This window comes from Solea senegalensis, linkage group LG5 (genome assembly GCF_019176455.1).
Source record: "Solea senegalensis isolate Sse05_10M linkage group LG5, IFAPA_SoseM_1, whole genome shotgun sequence".
In the NCBI taxonomy this organism is placed as follows: Eukaryota; Metazoa; Chordata; class Actinopteri; order Pleuronectiformes; family Soleidae; genus Solea; species Solea senegalensis.
The window spans coordinates 1,307,342-1,331,106 of record NC_058025.1 but is presented as its reverse complement, the minus strand read 5'-3'; the positions used below and the strand labels follow the sequence as shown (position 1 = coordinate 1,331,106).

Genomic DNA, 23,765 nt, shown 5'->3' with positions numbered 1-23,765 from the left:
GGCCGCTGGTGGTCGCAAAAGCTTACAGCACCTGGTATTCCCAGGCGGTCTCCCATCCAAGTACTAACCAGGCCCGACCCTGCTTAGCTTCCGAGATCAGACGAGATCGGGCGTGTTCAGGGTGGTATGGCCGTAAGCGAAGGTCTCCCCAGCAAACACTCTATATATACATGTGGATGCTACCCTCAACTCTTCACAGCGTAACGCTATCTCCTTATACAATCACTTGATTCTTAGTACACACGTGGGACACATTGGAAACAGTACACAAGTACTGATTTTCATTTGGAAATCAGTACTTGTGTACTGTGGGTGAGACCGCGCTGCCCACTGTGGGTGAGACCGCGCTGCCCACTGTGGGTGAGACCGCGCTGCCCACTGTGTTACACGTCTAATCATTTGACCTGCAAAAGATTTGGATTGTGAAACAAGACAAGCAGCAGTGGCCGCTGGTGGTCGCAAAAGCTTACAGCACCTGGTATTCCCAGGCGGTCTCCCATCCAAGTACTAACCAGGCCCGACCCTGCTTAGCTTCCGAGATCAGACGAGATCGGGCGTGTTCAGGGTGGTATGGCCGTAAGCGAAGGTCTCCCCAGCAAACACTCTATATATACATGTGGATGCTACCCTCAACTCTTCACAGCGTAACGCTATCTCCTTATACAATCACTTGATTCTTAGTACACACGTGGGACACATTGGAAACAGTACACAAGTACTGATTTTCATTTGGAAATCAGTACTTGTGTACTGTGGGTGAGACCGCGCTGCCCACTGTGGGTGAGACCGCGCTGCCCACTGTGGGTGAGACCGCGCTGCCCACTGTGTTACACGTCTAATCATTTGACCTGCAAAAGATTTGGATTGTGAAACAAGACAAGCAGCAGTGGCCGCTGGTGGTCGCAAAAGCTTACAGCACCTGGTATTCCCAGGCGGTCTCCCATCCAAGTACTAACCAGGCCCGACCCTGCTTAGCTTCCGAGATCAGACGAGATCGGGCGTGTTCAGGGTGGTATGGCCGTAAGCGAAGGTCTCCCCAGCAAACACTCTATATATACATGTGGATGCTACCCTCAACTCTTCACAGCGTTAACGCTATCTCCTTATACAATCACTTGATTCTTAGTACACACGTGGGACACATTGGAAACAGTACACAAGTACTGATTTTCAGTCACACTTTGTACATTTGCTTTCAACAGTCTGAGTTTGGGCTTTTCAATCTAAGTGACACATCCACTGATCACCTCATCATCATTCAGCAGCTTGTTTATGGGACACGTGCACTTGGGAATTCTGCTTTTTCTCCCTGGTATGACTCCCGGTCAACTTCTTTTGCTGACGTTTACAATAGTGACCTTTTGGACAAGAGCTTAAGCCAGCAGCCACCTTACTACGGGGACGTGGGTGAGCCCGTGCTGCCCACTGTGTTACACGTCTAATCATTTGACCTGCAAAAGATTTGGATTGTGAAACAAGACAAGCAGCAGTGGCCGCTGGTGGTCGCAAAAGCTTACAGCACCTGGTATTCCCAGGCGGTCTCCCATCCAAGTACTAACCAGGCCCGACCCTGCTTAGCTTCCGAGATCAGACGAGATTGGGCGTGTTCAGGGTGGTATGGCCGTAAGCGAAGGTCTCCCCAGCAAACACTCTATATATACATGTGGATGCTACCCTCAACTCTTCACAGCGTTAACGCTATCTCCTTATACAATCACTTGATTCTTAGTACACACGTGGGACACATTGGAAACAGTACACAAGTACTGATTTTCAGTCACACTTTGTACATTTGCTTTCAACAGTCTGAGTTTGGGCTTTTCAAACTAAATGACACATCCACTGATCACCTCATCATCATTCAGCTGCTAGTTTATGGGACACGTGCACTTGGGAATTCTGCTTTTTCTCCCTGGTATGACTCCCGGTCAACTTCTTTTACAATAGTGTCCTTTTAGACAAGAGCTTAAGCCAGCAGCCATCTTACTACGGGGACATGGGTGACACTGTGATGCCCACTATGGAGGACGAAACCTGACTTATGTATTTATGTATAAATAAATAAATAAATAAATAAATAAATAAATAAATAAATAAATGCATAAATTAAATATAATAACATAATAAATTTGGGATCCTCTCCCAAAGCACTCACAGGCGGTCAGTCTCACAGTAGCCTCTGTGTAACCAGTGTAGTTTTGCGGTCTGCGTTGTGAAGAATTTGCCGTACAATGAATAACTTTTGGATTTAGTCTCTGTTTATTTCTGACACAAGTAAGACAAGTAAAAGAAAACTCCCATCAGCGTATGAAACACAAGGAAATGTGCCCTCTAAAAAATAAACATGTACAGCCCGTCAAATTTAGCATGATAATCTCCATATACAGTATGCATAATGACAATGACAATGCTAAACAATACAGAAATCACACAAGCGCACATCACGTACCTCTCCCACAGTATGCAGCAGCAGAAGGGGAGAGGTGAGGGCAGACACACCCTTAAATACCAGATGGGGGACAGAAAATCACAAAGGTTCCACATGACAACTTAACCTCTCGTGTCAGGGTAAAGTATAAAATTAAAAACTTAAAACATACATTTTGTGTAATTATAAAATGAAAAGGCAAAATAAAATAAATATCAGGTATTTAATAAATTGCAGTACCTTACAAATACACTGTAGTAACTGGCCCTGTTACATCTGCAGCATATATGTGTGTGTGTGTGTGTGTATACTGTACATATATATGTATGTATACATACATATACACATATATATGTATGTGTTATGTCTGATATGTGTCGGTACTGATATCTGTACCTGTCACGGTGCATGGCCAATTATGCAAATTAGGCAATGGCAACATTTAGCGACTTCTAGGACACCCACCTACTCCTTACAGAGGAGTTGGCATCAGTGCTGAGGTACTATGCATTTATTTATTTATCCCTGTTTTTATTTATACATAAGTCATGTTTCGTCCTCCATACTTTGAAACAATGAAAGACATGAAGTAATTTCTAGCTTAGTGAATGACACTGCTTTCTGTGAGTAACAGTAGTACAGTAGTACGGACAGTAGTACCGTTTAAAAGTGCCAAAACCGTTTAAAAAGTGTACTTCCTGGTCAAATGTTACATTAAATAACACATAGAGTCTGTAATAGTTGACAGAAATATCGCATTTAATTAAAAAGTTCAGACTTACCTGTTGAAAGCGGTGAGAAAGCCAGGGGATAGCGGGAGAGCGGCGATGGGAGGCGGGAGCGACACGGGGGCGGGATCGATCCGAAATTAAAAGATGGAGGGTGCGGTCTCATTGGTTTTCAAAAGATGGAGGGGGCTACCTGATTTGCCTATTCTATACGGACGAGAGGCTGTCAGGTACCGCCAGTCCTGATTAGTACTTGGATGGTTGACCTGGGAATACCAGGTGCTGCTGTAAGCTTTTGCAACCACCACAGGGCGCTCGTTCTGCTGCTTCTCATGTCTGTGAGCTTCAACATTGTATCATCAGTTATCAGATCACTTTTCAGAGTAAGTACTTTTTGGTCAACAAGACAGAAAAAACAAATATTTTGACCCCATTCAAGTAATTTTCCTAGTGACAGAATTTCCCAAAAAAGGCCCAGGTTAATATGATTCCATCTGTGTCAGTGCTATTTTTTCCACTTGACACAGCTGTCATTTTCACACCCAGTGCCAGAGTTGTGTTGTGTTGTGTTGGTGCACTCATCCGTGGGTGTGTTGGCATGACGCACTATTTAAACACCTCATATAATAGGGTTTATAATCTACAGGTTCTCTGCTTGTGTCATACACACAGCCTCCTCCTCCTGCCCTTACTCTTACATTCAGATTTAATGTCGGCACAACAGTCTATGGAGTTGTTGATGTGACAGGGGGTCAGTTAAAAGCCACCAGGTACCCTTTACATCACTGTTTCTTAATCCTAATCTTCGGGGACTCCTGTCCTGCATGTTTTCAATGTTTCCCTGCTCAAACATACCGATTCAAATAGTCAGTTCATCATCAAGCTCTGCAACAACAACCCACTCATTTGAATCAGGTGTGTGATGGAAACATGCAGGACAGGAGTCCCTGAGGATCAGGATTTAGAAACAATGTTTTAGATTAGGTGGTGCCGGAGCTTTACACACAGTTGAGACTCATATTTGCTGCTGCGGTTCTGTCTCTTCTTCACATTCATGAGTAAATGTTCCACTGTTGCTACAACTGAGACTCGGAATAAAGTCGATGTTACTAATGGAGGTTCTTGTGATCAGTGTGAAGTTCCTACATGTGGTTCAACAATGAAGATCTTCTTGAAAGACATGGAGGAACATGTGACACTCTTTGGAGGCATAATAATCCGATAATGGGCCTCAGTCAGAAACATTTCTTTCTTTCTAAGTTTCTTACTATAGGACTGTGGTGCCGCTTATATTAGTTATATTTTATACCCCAACATAAAATATTAAACCCCAGTACAAACAAGAATGTTGACAACAGAAGGAGCAGAATATTTGCATCTATCTATCCCCCTTAATACACTTTGGGGGATAGACAGCTGCACCTTAATTTCGTTGTATGTTGTACAATTACAATAAAGTTCTATCTATCTATCTATCAACACATTAACCGTTTCCTAAATGAAATATCTAATCACATATTGATTATTCAATGATGCAGTGGACACAAGATTTTCTTGGAAAATTATGTTTATAAAAAGGAGTCCCATGACACAGAGAAGGCTTAAGAGGATTCATGTGAATAAATATTTTTAAATGATGCATTACAATTTTGAAAGAATAAAATATACATTTCACTTTAGCAAGTCTGCCGTTTGTATGAACACTATAAGGTTTAGAAGCTCATCACATGACAGAGATTATGTCTGTGTATACCAGTTCTGCCTTCAGTTTTTCAAATACTAAAAACACAGATAAATGACAACACAAAAAGACAGCATTTTTGCCAGTTAAGATAACAAGACTTCTTTAGCTTGGGTGTAAACATAAAAAAAATATTTTTATGGCTCAAACGATAATAAATATTCTCCCATAAAACATACTTATAAAACAGCAGATAGACTGTACCCACGTTACTAGTTTTAACGGCTTGCCTTTTCCAGAAATAATGCTACGAAATAATCTCTTTTTATTAGGTCTGTACATTGAAACAGCCAATAACTTCTTCCAGTTTCTATTTCTAATAAATGTTCTACAGTTTATCTAATCTAGAGGAACACTGCATCTACTGTGTAGCTTCTGCAAACGGGCAGAATTTTGAATATCGTACAGTGAAAAATCTATCAGAAGTTACACTGTTTTATAGTGTACACAGTAGTACAGCCAATATGCTGCCATGTTTAAATGGCTTTTTAACAACTGTAATATTTTAAGTTTGTGAAAATAAAACCTGTCACATGGTAAGAAGAGGACAAACACCAACAACAGTTCCCCTACAGAATCAGAATTTACAGAGTACGAAATGTTCCACACTCGATTTCTTCAAGATTAAGTTACATGGCCAAAAACATGTGGACACAAACATTGTTCTCAGGTCAGGTTCAGCATCACCATCATAACTGATAACCAGCAAGCAAAAAAGGACAGGAAATATTAGATTATTCACAGATTCTTACACAGTGAACCTTTTAAAGATCACTGTTCTGTTTTTATTTTAAGATTTGAGATTTAGATGCCTGCTTCTGTTACTTCAATATAATGACAAGCTATAAGAAACAAAAACAGAAAACAAATCCTGAAAAGCAGCCCCAAGACTAAAAGCATCAAGAGAAAGAATGTGTCAACATACTTTTGGCCATATGTGTAAATATTACAGTAAATAAAAAAAAAAGTATGCAATGTTTCTGTTACTATAATGACAGATACTTAATATAAATATAATCACAGACCAGTTCAGTAGGTGAAGTGTGTGTACTTACAGTATATGATTTAACTTGCAGTATTTTGATTCAACTAGACTGTAAAAGAATATATATGTTTTGGGGGGAAAAACAGTAGTCTATGAGATGTGCAAAGACTATAGATGAAGAATATAAGGAATAAAAAAAAAAGCTACAACTATCATTACTAATGCTATATTATTGAAGGGCACAAATGGTATAATATGGAGAAATGCTGCTATGGATGCTGGGTATTATATGTGGTCTGAAAAAAGCCACTAAAAACCAAACTTTGAACTTTACAGAAATGACCCAGGCTTCAATAGGAATCGTTAACTGTCGGTCAAAGTCATGGACAAGTCCACAGACAGGAGAATAAAACTGTCACCATGTAGCCCTTCATCATTCTAGATTCAATGGTCTGTCCATATTTGGTCTTCAAATGTCATTTTTCACATGTAAAAAAATATACACGTCACACAAACGTCACACAAACAACAAAGTCCATTTGGAAGTCAGTTTGATGATGATGTCTTCATTTAAATTCCAGTTCAGGTCCATAATAATTTGTTTTTGGTGTGGAATGCAAGAAGCGGGGTGGGTGATTTGAAGTCTTGATCAGAAGAACTAAGAGAGAAAAATGCCAATAATACAGCTGATATACAGTTACCTGATTGTGCTTTTCCCATCTGCTGAGGGAACGGTGTGAGCAAAGAAGATTAGTGATATCAATACTCAGCATCTCATGAATCTCCACTATCCTCAGCTGAGGCTCAATGACTTCCACTGAGGGAAGAGTCAGAATAGAGAGGGAATAAGAGCAAGGGCCAAAATGGCTATTCAGTGGTCTGGGAAATAAAGAGCAGTTTGGGCAGCTGGCTGACTATTGCACATCAGTTCATGTTCAGCACATCTTTAACATGTTAAGGAAAGACATGGAAGAAAGAAGGCTGTCTGCCCCCTCTCTCTGGAATATACTGCATGTGTGAACTGCACAAGAACAGCTTCTCAAATATGAACCACTGTGCGTACCTGACACACAGCCAAACTTTCCTAATTCCAGGGTTCCTGAAATCTTAAAAAAAAGCAAAAAAAAAGCAAGGACGATACAGAGGAAGAAACGTTCAGAACCCTCCACTTGGATGGCCAGTTTCAAACAGCACAAACCAGCTGACCCAGCACTTTCATTTGCCACTGATCAGAGCTGGTGTCAGTCCGGATTAGTGTGGCGCTTGCTAGCCCAGCTGTATCTGTCCAGAATACATGGTGAGGAGGAGCATGATAGAGAAGCCCGTCAACAGGCCGGCATTTTGGATAGCAAAGGTGAGGAGGAAGCTGCTGCCGCCTGCGTCCTCTTCCTCACGACTCACCTCATTCATCTCTGGGAACTGAAAAGCATAAAAGCATAAAACAGAGATAAGAAACTCTTTAAAATGTTTCAGCTCCTTTGTGCCATACATAAGCAGAACTCTGTGAATTTAAAGTGTCAAGGTAATGTACTTTTCCCGTGGAGTGTTACATAGCCTCAAAAATTGTAGAAGAGTCTTCTCAGGACTAAAAAAATACATACAACTATCATTATCTATGTATATTAACAACACAAACCCCATGTTACTAAGTGGGCAAAAACATTTTTAAAGACCTTTACCAGAAAAATAGAGGATGACTAAAGGTTTTGAAGACAGAATGGCTGTCAGGTTTTTTTTTTTTATCACAAAGATCACCTTGTAAAATCTACACCAGGCCAAATCTATTATATATTAAGAATATGTTTGCCACTTTACCTCTTCGTTAGACCATAGTCTTTTCTGACCGGAAACTGATGTTTGGACTATGGTTTGGGAAGGTGTGTGAGGATGATTTGCATCGATAAAATCTGTGTTTTTAGCTCATGGGTTGCTGTCACAAAATAACACATTTTGAACATACTGAAGGAGGTAGTAGTGAATTAACTTCATCTTGTGTGCTGTGATGTAAACGTTTTTCTCTATGTGCAGGAGAGTCAGTGGTTTACAAAGTGACAAAAGCTAATTTTTCCAGGTGGAAAAGACTGTCAATTTGGGGAGATAAAATGGCAGCCATATTTTTAAGATGCAGAGGACTTACTTGGATATTACATTACATTACATGTCATTTAGCAGACGCTTTTATCCAAAGCGACTTACAATGCAATTGAGTACAATCAGCCAGGGGTGGAGTCGAACTTGCGACCATTGCGACCATGATGTCTTTCGCACACAGGGTACTGGTCTTAACCACTGAGCCACTCCACCCCCATGATATAGATTTAAGTGAGCCTTTAGTTAAATGGTTCAATCTAAATCCATCTTTCCTTGTGTACCCTGCAATGTTTTCGCTGATTATATCTTTTTTTTGGGAGTACTAAATCTAATATATAATTTAAAATTGAACACAGATCTTCCCTTTTACCAGTCACTGACCATATCTGCTAGAGCGATGTAGAGGAACATTCCTCCTGCCAGAGCAAAGATCCAGTTGGGGGAAAAGCTGTTGCCAGCCAGGATGCCAAAGCCCATGCCCAGATAACAGCAACAGGCCGACAGGAAGTTAAAGAACAACGCCTGCTGTATGCTCATGCCAGCGTTCAGCAGGATCACAAAGTCTCCTGGTGACAGAACAAGAGATAGGAGACAAAAAGAAAAGACAATGTGTTAATGAGTTTTCTCTGGGGTATGTCCAATGGTGGATTTCTGAATTGGCAAGGTTTTTAGTCAGAGAAAACAAATACAAGTACACCCAGAGAGCAAATTATATAAACTAAATTCACAAATATAAATAGTTACAGGTTTACTTGTGTTGAAATATTTAAGGTAGAAAAATCTTCTTGTCCATTGGAGAAAAAAAGGTGTCCCAACTCACCCAGCTCATGTGGGAACTCCTCACACAGGATGGCCACAGAGGTGCTGACACCCTGGAAGACAGAGGCAGTGAAGGAGGCGCCGATAGCCAAGCCATCGATAAAGTTGTGCAAACCATCACTTAGTGTGATCATCCAGGCCAGCGTGCCGATGTCTGAATAGTTAGTTCCCTTCAGCCAATAGCAGCCCCCACCACTGGCACCAGGCCGTCCCCCATTCTCTGGACTCTGGGAGTCCTATAAGATGAGTGGACAGAGCAGCAAAATATGACATCATCAAGAGGAGGTGTTTACAAATTTAGCAGATAACTTTGTTACAAACACAGTATTGTGTTGATTTACATTTTGATTTTTGTAATTAAAGTTTTATATAGCAGTTAAAAAAATACATCCTTTTAAAAGATGAATGTTAGATCCACAGCTTGAGCACCTTCAAAACTCTGATTATGTCACTCACTGTTTTTACTCTGACCCCATTCAGACTTGTTATCATTTGTTCTCAGTGATCATGTGGTATTGTCAATGTCAATGTCAACTTTATTTACATAGCACATTTAAAACAAACTTAGTTGACTAAAGATAAACCATTCCATAGAATTCATGTGACCATGATCATGTGTGAACAGGCTTAAGTACAATGGTTCACACCTCGCAACAACATGCATACAGGATGCATCTCCTGTGGTCATGTATGACCAGATCTGGAGTCTCTGCCCTTTACTCAAATACATGTCGTGACGGTTTGTGTGTATTAGCATGTGTGCACACATGAGACAGAGAGAGTGAGAGCCTTTTTGTACTGCTGTCATAACCAGAAAAAAAAAATTCAACAGTTTCGCAGTTGAATTTGAGAGGCACAGCTGAGTGTGTGGGTATGCACTGTATGTGCACATGTATTCTTTTTATACATATTAATTTTCATATTGCAGTACACAAAAAATTCATTTGATTGAAAAAATAAATACTGGTTTTCAGTATGAACCAGTGCTATACCACCGCATAAGTTGAAATATTCTTTCAACTGAGCTTTGACTGTTTTCTTGACAATGCTAAAGTCTTTCTCTCTACCATCCTCTTGCAACATCCTAAAATCCTACCTGTGGTATCTGCGCAGGACTGAGCATGAGTTCGCCCTCCCCTGCATCCACCTTTCCTTGAGTCAGACTGCTCGCTCCATTCTGCTGCAGCTTCTCCTTCTCGCCCTCCTCCAAATCCATATCAGGTGTCGAATAATGATCTACACCTGGGTAATGACTGTGGCCGTGGCTCTGACAAACAATAAGGAAACAAATACAGTGGCCATTAAATAACAGCTGATAATTGATCCATTAATGGTGGAAATTTCCTACATTATACATTAAACCTTCTACCTTAAATTAGGATGTAAAAAAGCTAAACTACAAAATTGTAACCCCTCACAAACTTTGAAAAAACAAATCAATGCTGACAGACATTAGGATGTTAGTGTCTTTTTTGTAGTGAAATGTAGAGGTAGACACCAGTAATGTAAGTGCCAATGTGGGCCAAAGGGCATCTCTAATTGGATAAGCAGACTGTTCTTAGGGTTTGGCTGGATGATATGTCCCTAAGTAGAGTAACCACAGGGTGGAGCAGCTCCTCCACAATCGCCCACATACATGAGCAACAAGCTGTTTTTTGTGAATGGTTGCAAAGCAACATTAACCCCAAAGCTGGTTCTTTTTAATCAAGGAAACTTGCAAGTTGAAATATTATTAATACATGTATTTATTAGTACATGTAAGTAATCAGTTCTGTAAAATTACAAACAGTGAGTATACAGTAAGTCTTTAAAGGGCTTCCTTTTTTGACTGGCAGAGAAAAACACAAAGAGGTTCATTTAATATTAATTCCTCATTCACACACTTCAACGTCCACAATAAGACTGGCAAATGGCAAAAAGATCTTCATCTACATGAGTATTGAAGCTCTATAGCAGATATAAACACTTGTGCATAATTGGCATAGCTGTGGCAGCGTAAACAGGAAGCACACTGCCTAACGGATAAGCAGCAAAGCTTTTCATTTGTTGTCAGATGTTGCGTTCACCGCTGGCAGCTGATGATGATGGCATCTTTTAGGGTTTTAGAATGATAAAAGATTGCTCTGTACTCACCCCATTTTTCTGTTTGAGAAGCACTTTGAGCACCTTTTCAGTGAAGAAGAAGAGGTAAAAGCCTGCAAACACCACTGCAGACTTGGACACATAGAAATCCACCATGGGGTCAAAACCAAAGGCCTAAACATGCAGGAAAGGAGACAGTGTTAGCTTGTAACATTAATAGCAGCTTACAATATTACTGCCTGGCATATTTTTTAAATGAGTTGTTCGGAACGTCTGTCAGAGGTAATGATCACGATTATGTGGTTGGAAAACTGCTAGTTTTTAAATCTAAGTGGATCGATGCTTTATAGTCAGTTGACTTTTCTAACTTTTAAAAGGTTCATGCCTGTAATCGTCTCCCCTCCAAATTAAATTCACTTCACCTCAATGAGGGATATATTTCTTTTTCTTAATATTCATCTCAGAAGAACTGACGCAGTGGATTAAACAACAGTTTTGTTCAACATTTTGCAATGAAGAGTGTGCTCACTGTCTAGACAACAAAATAAAACAGACTCATTCCTAGATAAATTAGAGAGTTAAAAGTGGGCCTCTAGTCTAGTCTTAAGAAACTATTTTCTAAAATAGATGAATATTCTGTTTCCAATATCTAAAACTGAAGTCCAATGCTGTTTGTAGAATTTGCATAGCAAGGTACAGTGAGGGAGCTATATCAAAGGGAGTCACAGCAGCAGCACAGACACTACCTCTGGGATGAGCTGAAACAGGGCGTTGGAGTAGAGTGTGCCAATGGCCAGGGCTATGAAGTAGAGCAGCAGTCGCTTGTAAAAGGTTTTCTTCATGAAGGGCACCACACTTGCCCCCACCAGCGAACACAGAGAGATCAGTGTCACACACAGGATCCCATAACCCCACACTGATCAACAGAAAGTAAGCATGAAAAAGAAGGGGGAAGGAGAGAAAACAATAGCCAGTTATTTCTGAAGTGATTTTATCAGGTTAATTATGAGGGTAAGGACCAAAGAGACAACAGCAGCTTGTTATTTCCCTGAAAAGAAAATGAGAACTGAATCAACCTGAGAAAGATGTCAAAGATACCTGTGAGGATCTCCAGAGACAAAGGTGTCACCACAAAATGATAATAGGCTGTGTGTTTTAAAGCAATGTTCAAACCCCATGCATTTCTTTTGTTAAAAAAGGTGAAATTGCAATGAAATTACAGTTTGCCAAACTCTCAATCAATCACACACACACAATCAGAAAAAGGAAGTGCATCTGTCCTAGCCTCAGGGTAAACACCAGCTTCCAGTAAAGACAAAAAAGGAGACAAATGAACTTTAAATAGCCCAGCAGTAGCAGGAGTGCTGCAAATGAGGGGTCGGGTCACATTTCAATCTGAAGGACATTTTATCAGTGCCCTGCTCCATTTCTCCAGGGCAGTTTTCCCCACAACACTAATGTATTAATCTTAAGGCCAAAAGCAGTGAGAGAAACAACCATGACACAGTTTTGCTGCCACAGTGTGAGAGAAGGGCCAGGTCTTTTGATGCAGTAAAGGTGCAGACAGAGACACAGACATACAGAGCACACGCACACATATATGAACACAGCCAGATGATCAGAAACACTTTGAGGTTAGAGCAAAATCAAAAAGACGTGCGAAATCCACAGAGGACAAAAAACAAAGGCAGGAAGGAAAGAGATATGAGCAAAGGACAGGCAAAGTAGTACTTGGCCAAAGGTGCATGAGTTTTGCAAACAGCAGACTGACATGACAATGAACAACGAATTTGAAGAGGGCTTCAAATGTAGTGTTTGTGTTTTTAAAGAGCATCAGTTTTTGGGAAGCTAAAAGATGTATGGCAAACCTCTGGCAGGAGTTGTAGGACAGCAGTGGAGTACAGCGTGCCGATGGCAAGAGCGATGAAAAAGGTGAGGGTGTGTTTCATATAGCGTGACTTCATCAGAGGCACACTGAAGATTCCAGTTAGGGAGAAGGTATTGACCACTGTCACAGCCAGGAAAGAAAAACCCCACACTGGATGTTGGGAGTGCAGGGAGGGTTGAATGGAAAAGGTACATGAAAGGTGTAGCATTAAAAAACACTGCCATGGATAACATGTGGAATAGCAGCTGTAAATGCATCTTGAGCACTGCATCATCAAACATTTTTCTTTTAATTTAAACATAACATTGGTAAAAATCTACATGTCACTCTTGTGAAACATTAAATAGTTTTTACCTCCCTCTAAACGCAGAACAATGTGAGAACAGTGGGGTCTGGGCAATGTCCACTTGATTGGCGTCATGATGTTTGTATTGTGACACTTTGTGATGGACTTGCGCACATCCGCTGTCCACACAGGAATTGTATCTCCTGTGTAGCTGGTGTTTTGATTATGGGTTTGGCTTCAAAAATTCAACATTTTAGGTCCTCAATTAAATGCCAGGACTTTTCAGTATGAAGCAATGCATCTGATGGCCCTGCAAATATTTCACAATAAAAGCCTTGCTATAAGTGAATTAATTTAGGTAAGAGGAAGTACTTTTACTTTGAAACAAATAAAGTGTTGTGTTATGCAACAAATGTTGACAATGACACACCCCACATTGTGATGCAGGACAGTCATCACCAATTGACAGTGACATTGTTCATCTTCCCAACCTTAGAGAATCCCTCGTGTAAAAATGCAAATGGAACAAAGACTTAGAACAACTTCTGTGGGGAAAAAAAGGCTGGTGGTAAATAGATACATGCTTTTGTGTCTTTCCTCTCTGAGACTGTAAAACTGTGAAGTGAAATTTAGCTGCAGAGGAAAAATTACATATTCTGTGTAGTGTAAGATGACATATGTATGCCGAGAAAGGAAAAAAAGAGGGTTTGTGGTAAAGCAGGTATGGCTACAACTTAATAGCGTAAGCAAAGGCACACAAAGTGAGCAAGCACCATGCTTCAAGTTGTGACAATATTAGGACTTAGCAAATAACTATTGCAACAATTATTATAATACGTATCTAATATTTAAACACTTGAAAGTATTCAAATATGATTGAACCCTGGGACACACCAGAATAAATACAGTATTGACTTGAATATAGCATCCCAAGAAAAACGAAGCGAAGCACTCAAAAAGTTAAGTATCATTTGAGTGTTACTTATCTTTAGTGCTTCACTTCAGTTGGGTTAGCACAAAAGTACATTTATGGCAACTAGACAATCTTAAAAGAGCTAAGTGGTCCAGTGCACAGGTAGTAGACAACACTGAAAAACAACCAAAGCCAAGAGTTAAATTCAGACAATGAGACAAGAAATGAATTTAAAAGTCAGCAAATGTGCACAAGAGTGAATTCCCATGGCATCTGCTTCCCTGATGCTGGCAGTTCTCCACAGCCTCCAAAGAAAAAAAACAACTCTCCAGCCAAAATAAACTGCCTACAGAGGTAAGTGTGAGGTAAGATGGGGGCATATGAGTGAATGATAAGGGAAAACACATTTGTCAGTGGAGAGGGAAAGACAGAGCCAAAACTCTGACCCAGAAAACCATCTCTGCTTGTAACTGCTGAGGATAAGATAAACTGTGTTTAAAAGAGAAAAACTGTGTGAGCTAGCTTAGCAAGACCACAGCAAAATAATGTCATACATTTAAAACCAAGATGGAGTTTGGTGGCTACAGTCTTTACTTACATCTTCACCTTTAGTTTCCATGTCGCTGAAACTTTCAGGTTATAAAATCACTTAAAGTAACTTGCTTTTTCCAAGTCTATCTAACTACTAACTAACTAGCTTTTTATTGCAGGCACACACTTAAAGCCAATTTCACTCACACATAATTCAAAATAAGCTCAAAGTCATTTTAAAGAAACTCAAATACACTCCTCATGTATTTGAAAATTTAAAAGATGACAAACCCCTTGAGATGCACCATCTTGTTTTCAAAAGACTCCTTTGTAACCACAAAACATGGAAAAACTGACAGGATTGATATAAATACATGGATATGCAAAGTAAAACAATCTAATAACACAGGACAATCAACCAAATAACATCACATACACACAAGGACTCTCTTACAATCCTTAAACTACACAGAATTAAGAACAGAAACAAACAGACATGTCATTGATCTTTGATAAGCTTTTAGGGGTGTAAACAGAGATCTTCAAACCGACTTGTTAGATGATTTGACAGTGTTGCATCCACTCTACTACTGGTGTATATGCCATACAATGTCATGTCCAAAAATCCAAACTATCCCTTTAAAGACTGTAAACCAAATGCAAAGGTTTTTTTTCACTGTGATTAAGAACTTTGAACTGTGTTGGGCAGCATTACATCTTTCAGTGTACATACAGCCTGTCGGAAATTATTAGACGAAGGAATAGCATGCAGCAGGCTTGCACCCCTGTCTCTATTCTTTTTCATTCATTTTAGGGCCAATTGGATAACCTGCACGATGATAACCTGCAAAGTGTCAACTTTCATACAACATACAATGTGCTGTGCATACATGTATCTACAGAACAATAAACTCAGGGCTTTAACCCTTTAACACCGAGTGTATCGCAGATGCCACATTTACGCAAGCGCAATTTATATTACTGTAATTAGGAAACATTGCAATGGTTTCTGAAAGCTGAGAAGTTGTGAGTCAAGGCCATTGTGTGGTTATTGCGGGAAGTTCACCCGTGCTATGGCAGGAAACCGAATCAACGTCTTTTTCACCAGGGAGGAAAGAGTTGGAATAATGCCAGTACATATTTTCAACTTTTTTGCGGACATTGAGATGTTATTTTATATTATTTTTATATTCATATAAATTTCAAATTGAATATGGCGTTCATGTACAACTAACTTAAATTGTTAATACACTATTTTAACAGGGCCACACGGTGATGTAGTGGTTAGCACTCTCGCCTTGCAGCGAGAAGACCCGGGTTCGAGCCCCGGTTGGAACAAGGGCCTTTCTGCATGGAGTTTGCATGTTCTCCCCGTGTGTGCGTGGGTTCTCTCCGGGTACTCCTGCTTCCTCCCACAGTCCAAAAACATGCAATGTGGGGATTAGGTAAATTGGACACTCTAAATTGACCGTAGGAGTGAGTGTGAGAGTGAATGGTTGTTTGTCTCTAGTTGTGTGTGGCCCTGCGATGGACTGGCAAACTGTCCAGGGTGTACCCCGCCTATCGCCCGATGTAGCTGAGATTGGCACAGCACCCCCCGCGACCCTCTGGTGGAGGATAAAGCGGTTAGATGATGACTGACTGACTATTTTAACATGCAGTATATTGTAAATAACTGCCAGATATTGAAAGCTAATCTGGAAAAAGGGGCAAAGACACTTAGTCACAGGATCATTTTTCGCTCTTTTATGGTTAAAATAAGCAAAAAAAATCCAGATTAACATTTTGACGCTTTGGTGTTAAAGGGTTAAAATGAAATTAAACACAGACAATCTAATACAAAATTAGATTCAGCATCAATTTAAAATGTCCAGTCCTCACCTTCACCACCCGAAGGCCTGGGGGCAGTGTCACTGCTCAATATCTCCTCCTTCTGCATCTTGCAGGTACCAGCATCCAACTGCTGCAGCATGGTGGGGCAAAGCTCCTGCAAACCATGCTCATCCAGCCGCGACTGCTCGCTAATGCTGTAAATAGCCAACGTGTCTGGAGGCAAACACTGTAAATGAAAATATACCCATCAGTCAGTTAGACCAAAGACTTCCTTTTAACCAGTATTACACACAATATAAATGATCAAGCAATTAATAGATTAAATAATTTGCTGATATCATAAAAAATAATCTGAAGCTCTTGAGAAAACAGATTACTAGTTAGTAATTTTATTAGTAAAAGCCACCAAATATACTCTACTGTAACAAACTATACTTTTCTCCATATTTACATTGTGTGATGAATACACCGTGTTGGTGAGACAACTCAGTACAAACTCATACTATGGGAATATTTACTCAACTTACTAATAATGAGACTAATAATTATCATTCATTATTTCAAATTTGGCTAGATAGTAACACATTTGCCTGCGGGCTTAAGACTGGAAACTATGCAAAATATTTCAGCTATCTGGAACCAGTGGCTCCTGCTTCTTCTGGAAAAGACTAAGCTGGATTTATCATTCTGCTTCAGAGAACTTCAAACAGATCTAGTAAGACATAAAACTGTTTTAGGGAAATTAGGTTGTTCCATGCGCATAAAAAAATGTACCTCAACTTATTCTGAGTTGGTACTAACTCAAGATAAGAAAATGTCCTTGATCTCACCTTGGAGCTGTTGGATTTAGGGGGAGCGCTGGTAGTCGTCTCAGCCACATTGCTGCTGTCACTATTGCCTTCTCCCTGTTCCTGGCTTAGGAGTGCCAACAGAGAGCGTAGCTGGGGCACCGTGATGGTGTTATTTTCACCATATCTGGCCAGCAGGTCCTGGAGCACCTGAGCAGGAGACTGAGTCTGGCTCTCCCCCTGAACTGTCAATAAGCCCAAGGGGCAGAGCAGCACAGTCACGACCAGACTGAACATGGTGGTTGTGACGCAACCATTAGTGAACCACATAAGCATGGCCTCGTTTTTGGCTAGAGAATGTTGATCTGTAGAGAGTAGAAAAGGCATGAGCAATTGTCATCATTAACCATGTCAAATGCATGAGAAGGAGGCAAGACAAGCTAAGATCAAGAGGATTAAGAATCCAGTGAAAAGGGAGACTTTGTAACCTTATTTTAATCTCATCAAGAAACTGTTCTCTAACAGTGCTCAGAGAACACACCATCTAAAACATATTAAAGAATAAAGAAAGTGGAAAACAATAATCACATAGTTCATAGTTTATCTATAGTTGTGCCATTGTTGCTGTCTTATGACTGACCCACCCAGACCCACTCTATTTTCTTTTAAGTCTACCCAAACAAGCACGAACTGTGGGCCCCTGTGTGTGGGTCGTCCCGTGCATCACTAGTGCATGTCAAATGCACATGCTTCCTTTCCAGTTCAGTTAGTGGCACACACTTGTTTTAGTCAAAATAGTCATTGAAGAAGATGGTAACCAGGGACTCTTACTTGAGGCTATATTGGTACCCATTGGTACCCTTGCACATATAACCCATTGCTCTAAAAGTACAAGAAAACATAAACTCTCATAAAGCACTCTGTGGATCACAGAAGTAAGACCTAGGCCTTCAGTACCACAAGGACAGAAAACCAGTGAGATAATCACACTGCCAATTACACTTACATCCACCAGACAAAACAAAACATGTGCACACCACATACAGGATACTTTGTAATGTGTCGCTCCCCTACTTCAACACACAGGGCAACAATTCATTTTAGTGCACCCAGTTGCTCAACATGCCATCCTGAGGTTAGTAAACACACACACACCCTCTGCAAAACCCTTTCCTACTGAGTGTCTAATGACAGGTGATCTGTGAAGCACTAGTGTGTCTGCCCTGAGGCACTCACCTTGCCCAGAGATGCGCAAAGGTTATCTGGGAGCAGAGTTGGAGTTGGATGAGGGAACAGTAATCGGTGAAGGTGAAATGCCTGAAGACAGTAGAGGACTCCTAAGGGGTTCAGTGGACTGTGGAGGAGAGAAAGAGACAGGAAAAAACTAAGGTTACAACTCAATGGTAAATAAGAAAGACACAAGGAAGAATGGAACAAAAGAGAGAATTTCCCTTCCCATTGATTTTCCTTTTTCAAATTTTAACAAGGTCCACCCCAGGCCCTACACCTACATCATTCCTTTTCTGAAATGAGCATTTCCTCTAGCAGCTATAAAAAGATAAGTCCGTTAAGTTTGCTGGCAGTGGACTTGGAAACATCACATTCAGCTGTTGTAGTAGGGAGGCCACATACTGGTAGCTGAAATGATCAGGTTACAGTCACCACAAACAAACAAACATAAGCAAGCTAGGAGAGCTAAAATTTACAAGATACAGAACTCTCCTCTCTGCATACATATTGCTGATATGTCAGTATGAGTGCAGCTGTGTAAAGTAGTCATCATTTTAAGTGTGTATTATTTTTAATTTGTGTTCAAACACCAACTTTTTTTTTTGTCTTTCATTAATTTCTCCTGCTGCCTCTAAGCTCAGGAGACAAATGAAAGGCTGCCCTCTTTGAAAGGTTTTACTCTACCCAATTAGTTGTATTCTTTGTCCCGCTTCCACCTCAATTTGCTCAAATGAAACCCCATTTTCAAGCAAGGGAAAACAAAAACTGATAGAAATTACACAAAAAAAGTTTAACAGCATTTTGAAACATTACATTTGTAATAGAAATACACAAAAACTAATCAAAAGCTATATCAAAATTACCACTTTCATGAAAAGATATTAAATTTTTTTAAAGATTGAAACAACATAAATCTCCATCATCTCACAAAACATGTAACCCCAACTTGTTTTTAGTGTTTTAGTAGTACAGCTATTGTACCCACTCTTGTAACCCAAACGTTATTGTAACGTTTGGGTGCCCAAACGTGCAACAATAATCCATCCCCTTATCTCTCCATACTGAAAAGCTGTCCGAGGTAAAATGATATCACCCTGTCCACTTCCACATTTATTTTTCATAAGAGACTGAGGAGACACAAGGCGTGTGAGGAAATACTAGGTTGTGTTAAAGGTCAACATATAGATACAGCTGAATGGTAAATTGCCTTTTGAACAACAGCAATAAACGACTTCACTGATTATATTAAATTTTAACAATTTTAATTAAATGACCAAGGCAAAGACTATGAAGTAATGCAATTTATCTGCATCTTTTCTGTCATCACTAAATCAACATGTACTCGTTAAGTGACACGTCAGTGTTCCACAGAGTAAAAGACTGATTTCACATCAAATAAATTCAAACATTTAAATCCTCTAGTCTAACAGGTTTGTAAAGACAAAAACACATTAATGCAAATACATTGTATATATAATCTTGTGGCTGACTACCACCACAAGGACACATTATCTAAAAACATCTAAATAAAGTACGTAAGTGAAGGTATTTGGGATTTATTTGATTAAACTATATTTGTAGTTTTATGGTATCAATTATATGGCATGAAATTGATTGTTTGTCACACAAAAAAATCAGTTAACTATCAGACTCTATTGTCACAAGTAAATGAATAGTAGTTGCTTGCAGCCTGTAGTCATACTCTATGGCTGTGATAATAACTTGGTATGGATACTAAATATATACATGCACTCATGCTGCTTAGTAAGTCCAACTTTTGCGCTGCAGTATACTGGTTTAAATAGAAGCAAAACACTTAACAATAATGTCCGGGTAAAACCCCTCTTCACTGGCAGACCATTGCCCCAATATCTGTGTGGCTACAGTCCAATTAAAGCAATGCAGAATCTGCTTTTATATGTCAGCATGTCAGGTTAAAATAATGTCAAACACACACACACACACACACACACACACACACACACACACAGTCTGTTATTGTGACGTGCATGTGTGCATTTAGAGTACAAGGACTATTTGAAGCCATAGCCGAGGAGATAAAGGGCAGGGAGAAGAGACTGGCAGTCTGCAGCAGGGACATTCGTCCTTCAAAACAAGGCCTCCACTCTGACGTTAAATGAGAGGTTTACAAGAGAGCTGGCAGCAGAGGAGAAAGAGGGAAGAGCAGAACAGGAAAATGTTTAGTAACAGTTTGCTCGTCTAATTCTGATCCTACAGGCGTCATGCCAATTTTCCTCTACTCATTTGTTCACATCTTTGCCTGTCCTTAAAAAGTCACCAGTTATTGTGTCACTAAATCTGGCCAAACAAATAACAAGCAAAACAAACAAGGTCACAAGCAGAATTTCAATGAATGCAATAACCAAATAACTGGGCAATCTGAGCAATGAGAGTGGGTAACTGTTATCATACCAAGGCTCCTTCCTACACCCAAGTGTAAACACAACTCAGTGGAAATGCTTCCTTTGTCATCATCAACTTACTTAGCGACTGACAGAGCAGAAATAACTGAAACCTGAACATTTACCCACCAACAGTTTGTGAGCACCACACTGGAAACAAACAAACAAAATGTGAATGCAGTGCAATACATGATGAATTGCTCATGTGTTTGCCAGGATTGATATAACCAAAGTGAGACAAATTCAAACCCTCACAAATTTTGAAAGGCAACTTTCCAGCACCTAGCAATTTGTGTTCAGTCACTAATATTAAGACACAGCTATAGCAACTAGCAAGAGACTAACATTGATCTTTTGATCAGAACCAGTGTTGTTTCACAATAAGCACATCTGCATAAAAAAAAAAAGAAAAGTAAATGTTATTGTCGTCATTGTTTTTGGAATGCTGCAGTTCCTGCATCGTAGATCACATAAGCCACACACAAATTCCATCCTGGTGACTAAGAGAATAACCCAATGGAAAACTTAATAGGGGCTAATAAAAACAAGGATGGGTTTGATTTTCATCACAATTTTAAGTTTAAGCCAAAAGGGTGTCAATTTCAGCTTTAAATAAATTTACCAAAAATCACGCAATGGCAGTAACACATTTAAAAGTTGTCTGCCTGGTTGCATTTGGGATTTAAATTTGGGATTGTTCAAGATTCATAGGATAATTACTGATGAGTGGTACAGTCAGCACGCCCTAAGACTAAACAGTAATACATGATTTATGACAGCAATTTTGCAGCAGCATGTCGTACACACATTGTTATTACATCAGACAGTTGGTAAAATATGGTCCATCTGTTATTCTAAAGCAAATGTAGCACTGTACCTTTTTCTGACGGGGAAGACACACAAACAGCAACTGTTCCTAACTTGATCCTTCCTAATTCAAAGCAGTTTTGTCCTATGAGCAGACTCTGGATGGTTCTCTGATATTTACCCAGTCTACTGTCTTACTCTCTGTCACTTTATATACCACTGATGCAAAGGGCAGTTTAAGCTGTTCATTGACTTGTCAACCTTTACCCAAGGCCACTAATTATTGTTTCTCTCAGCCCTCAGGGTGATATCATCAGACTAGACTGTCATTAGATGAGAGAGTGATGGCTGTGGGCATAATGTTGGTTCACTAAACACATTGTCAAATGGACTCCACTCATCCTGAGTTTATGACAAAGGACCGTTCACTAGAAAATTAAAGGGTTTTATACATGACTTGGTTTGGCTCAAGCCCACACTTTTACACAGAGAAGTCAGAAATCTAGAAATAGAATGCCACAGAGCATATGTACTAAAATAAGCACCATAACTAAATACAATTACAAACTAAAACTTTGACACTTTTTTTAATAATTGCAAAGGCTTCAAACACACATTACAGCCAATGGATGTCCATTACCATTACAGGTAAAGGAGGTCCTGATATTGTTCTTACTAAAATTATTTGATTGCAAATACTAATGTGCAAGTGTGTAAGTAAAATGGGAACATAATAAAAAGTACATTATTTTGAGTTTTGTCATCCCAGACTTGAACAAATGATTAAATTCAATATTGTCACCTTTATCATGAGAAATCAAAGCTTTGATAATCAACCCTACTGAGTGGCTTTGTCAAATGTTGCTAACCTTTTTTTTCTCAAAACATCTCTCTAGTCAAATCTCTGTATTTCGGTCATTCTTGCTGTCTGATCCAGCCAAGCTACCACTGCATTTGCCATATATACATGTGTATATATATCTATATATAGATATATATACAGATAAACAGCTTTAAATGACACATTTTCAGCAGTTTCCTTTTTTTGGTGGTCAATGCCAAATCTTTCAAAATCAGGGCAAACTGTCTTATCTTTTATTGATCAATACAAATGGTATGTCTCTCCAATCTACATTTTGTGTCTGTCCAAAACTACACCTTTATATGTTATAGAAAAACACTTAAGCTAAATATTAATTATAAGAAACATGTCATTAAAAAATGTACTTGTCAAACACTTGAGATTGTTAGATTTGTTGAAGTTAGATTTGCAACACTATTCAGTTGTAATTGGTCAGTAATAATTAAAAGGTAATCTACATTACACATTTTTGTTCTCAGAAACTTGATAAATGTTGCTTAGTCACTAAAACGTTTGTCATCCAAAAGTGTGTGATTTGTTTGATGACTTGTTTCATGCATTTAATATTTACTTTACACATAGCTATACATCTATAGCTATCAATTTTGAGGTGGCGGGGTTAAGTTTAATGAGGGCCCCCAAACTCTCTTGACATACCTCTGAATGTGAACGCCTGTACCTCACAGAGAATGAGATGTTCTTTGTTACTTTCCACCACCGGCACCGGGGGGCAGGTCACACTCAGAGATTGTCCTCACTTTTTCTACGTGATGTCTGAACGTCCATGTTTAAAACCACACAATGAACAAATAAAAATTAAGTGAACTACTCACTACATTCAGACCTAGCTGCTTCATGGTAGCTTCTGTAGTAAGAAACAGTCCCATTTAAGACGGAGCTAAAAGGCAGTAGACGTTCTACGATGGGTAAATGATTATGTGCACGGTTCATTTTCAAGTATGAGTCTGTTTTGGGGCTTGACAGTGCATTTATACGCTCGCGGATTCCACATTAGCTGTGAGGATTAGCTTACCCGGTGATGATGCTGGAGCTGGTGTCGGCTCCTGTCAACCAAAGCAGTCCCTCAGCCTCTCAAACAGCGAAAATGTGAGATGGGGGCAACGGACAGAAGTATCCGGTCTTCTCAGTCATTCACAGACAGACGGTAGAGGGTGTTACCTTAGCCCACGGCCGTCACCTCATTCAGACGAGACGACTCAACTCATTGACGACGGCGGCAGCATGGAGAGTCAGGTCGGGTAGTGGTGACGTAGTCGTTGACCCGGGTTTCTAAGACGACTGTGCCTCCCCCATGTGGTCAACCGACGGT

The 23,765-nt window shown here is 39.8% G+C and overlaps 1 protein-coding gene and 4 non-coding genes across 7 annotated transcripts; all 5 read right to left on the bottom strand.

Annotated features, from left to right (window-relative positions):
- Nucleotides 1–19: 19 nt before the first annotated feature.
- Nucleotides 20–138, bottom strand: LOC122770230. The gene has a single exon (XR_006360519.1). It is a non-coding gene; the product is annotated as a 5S ribosomal RNA (ribosomal RNA).
- A 325-nt stretch (nucleotides 139–463) lies between these two features.
- LOC122770229 lies at nucleotides 464–582 on the bottom strand. The gene has a single exon (XR_006360518.1). It is a non-coding gene; the product is annotated as a 5S ribosomal RNA (ribosomal RNA).
- A 325-nt stretch (nucleotides 583–907) lies between these two features.
- LOC122770224 lies at nucleotides 908–1,026 on the bottom strand. The gene has a single exon (XR_006360513.1). It is a non-coding gene; the product is annotated as a 5S ribosomal RNA (ribosomal RNA).
- A 484-nt stretch (nucleotides 1,027–1,510) lies between these two features.
- On the bottom strand, nucleotides 1,511–1,629 carry LOC122770223. Its single transcript, XR_006360512.1, has one exon. It is a non-coding gene; the product is annotated as a 5S ribosomal RNA (ribosomal RNA).
- A 3,076-nt stretch (nucleotides 1,630–4,705) lies between these two features.
- Nucleotides 4,706–23,682, bottom strand: slc39a14 (solute carrier family 39 member 14). Of its 3 annotated transcripts, none has more exons than XM_044026664.1 (10): nucleotides 23,469–23,682; nucleotides 18,350–18,467; nucleotides 17,156–17,478; nucleotides 16,374–16,551; nucleotides 12,743–12,912; nucleotides 10,926–11,048; nucleotides 9,889–10,059; nucleotides 8,794–9,028; nucleotides 8,355–8,539; nucleotides 4,706–7,301 (listed from the first exon to the last, which is right to left on the bottom strand). In XM_044026664.1, the coding sequence occupies exons 3-10, from the start codon at nucleotides 17,447–17,449 to the stop codon at nucleotides 7,149–7,151; spliced, it is 1,509 nt and encodes a 502-aa protein (XP_043882599.1). In that variant the 5' UTR covers nucleotides 17,450–17,478; nucleotides 18,350–18,467; nucleotides 23,469–23,682; the 3' UTR covers nucleotides 4,706–7,148. The 3 variants fall into 3 exon arrangements, with proteins under 3 accessions (XP_043882599.1, XP_043882598.1, XP_043882600.1); XM_044026663.1 differs by lacking the exon at nucleotides 12,743–12,912 and adding an exon at nucleotides 11,621–11,790; XM_044026665.1 differs by lacking the exons at nucleotides 16,374–16,551; nucleotides 17,156–17,478; nucleotides 18,350–18,467; nucleotides 23,469–23,682 and adding an exon at nucleotides 11,621–11,790 and having other exon boundaries at nucleotides 12,743–15,646.
- Nucleotides 23,683–23,765: the final 83 nt, after the last annotated feature.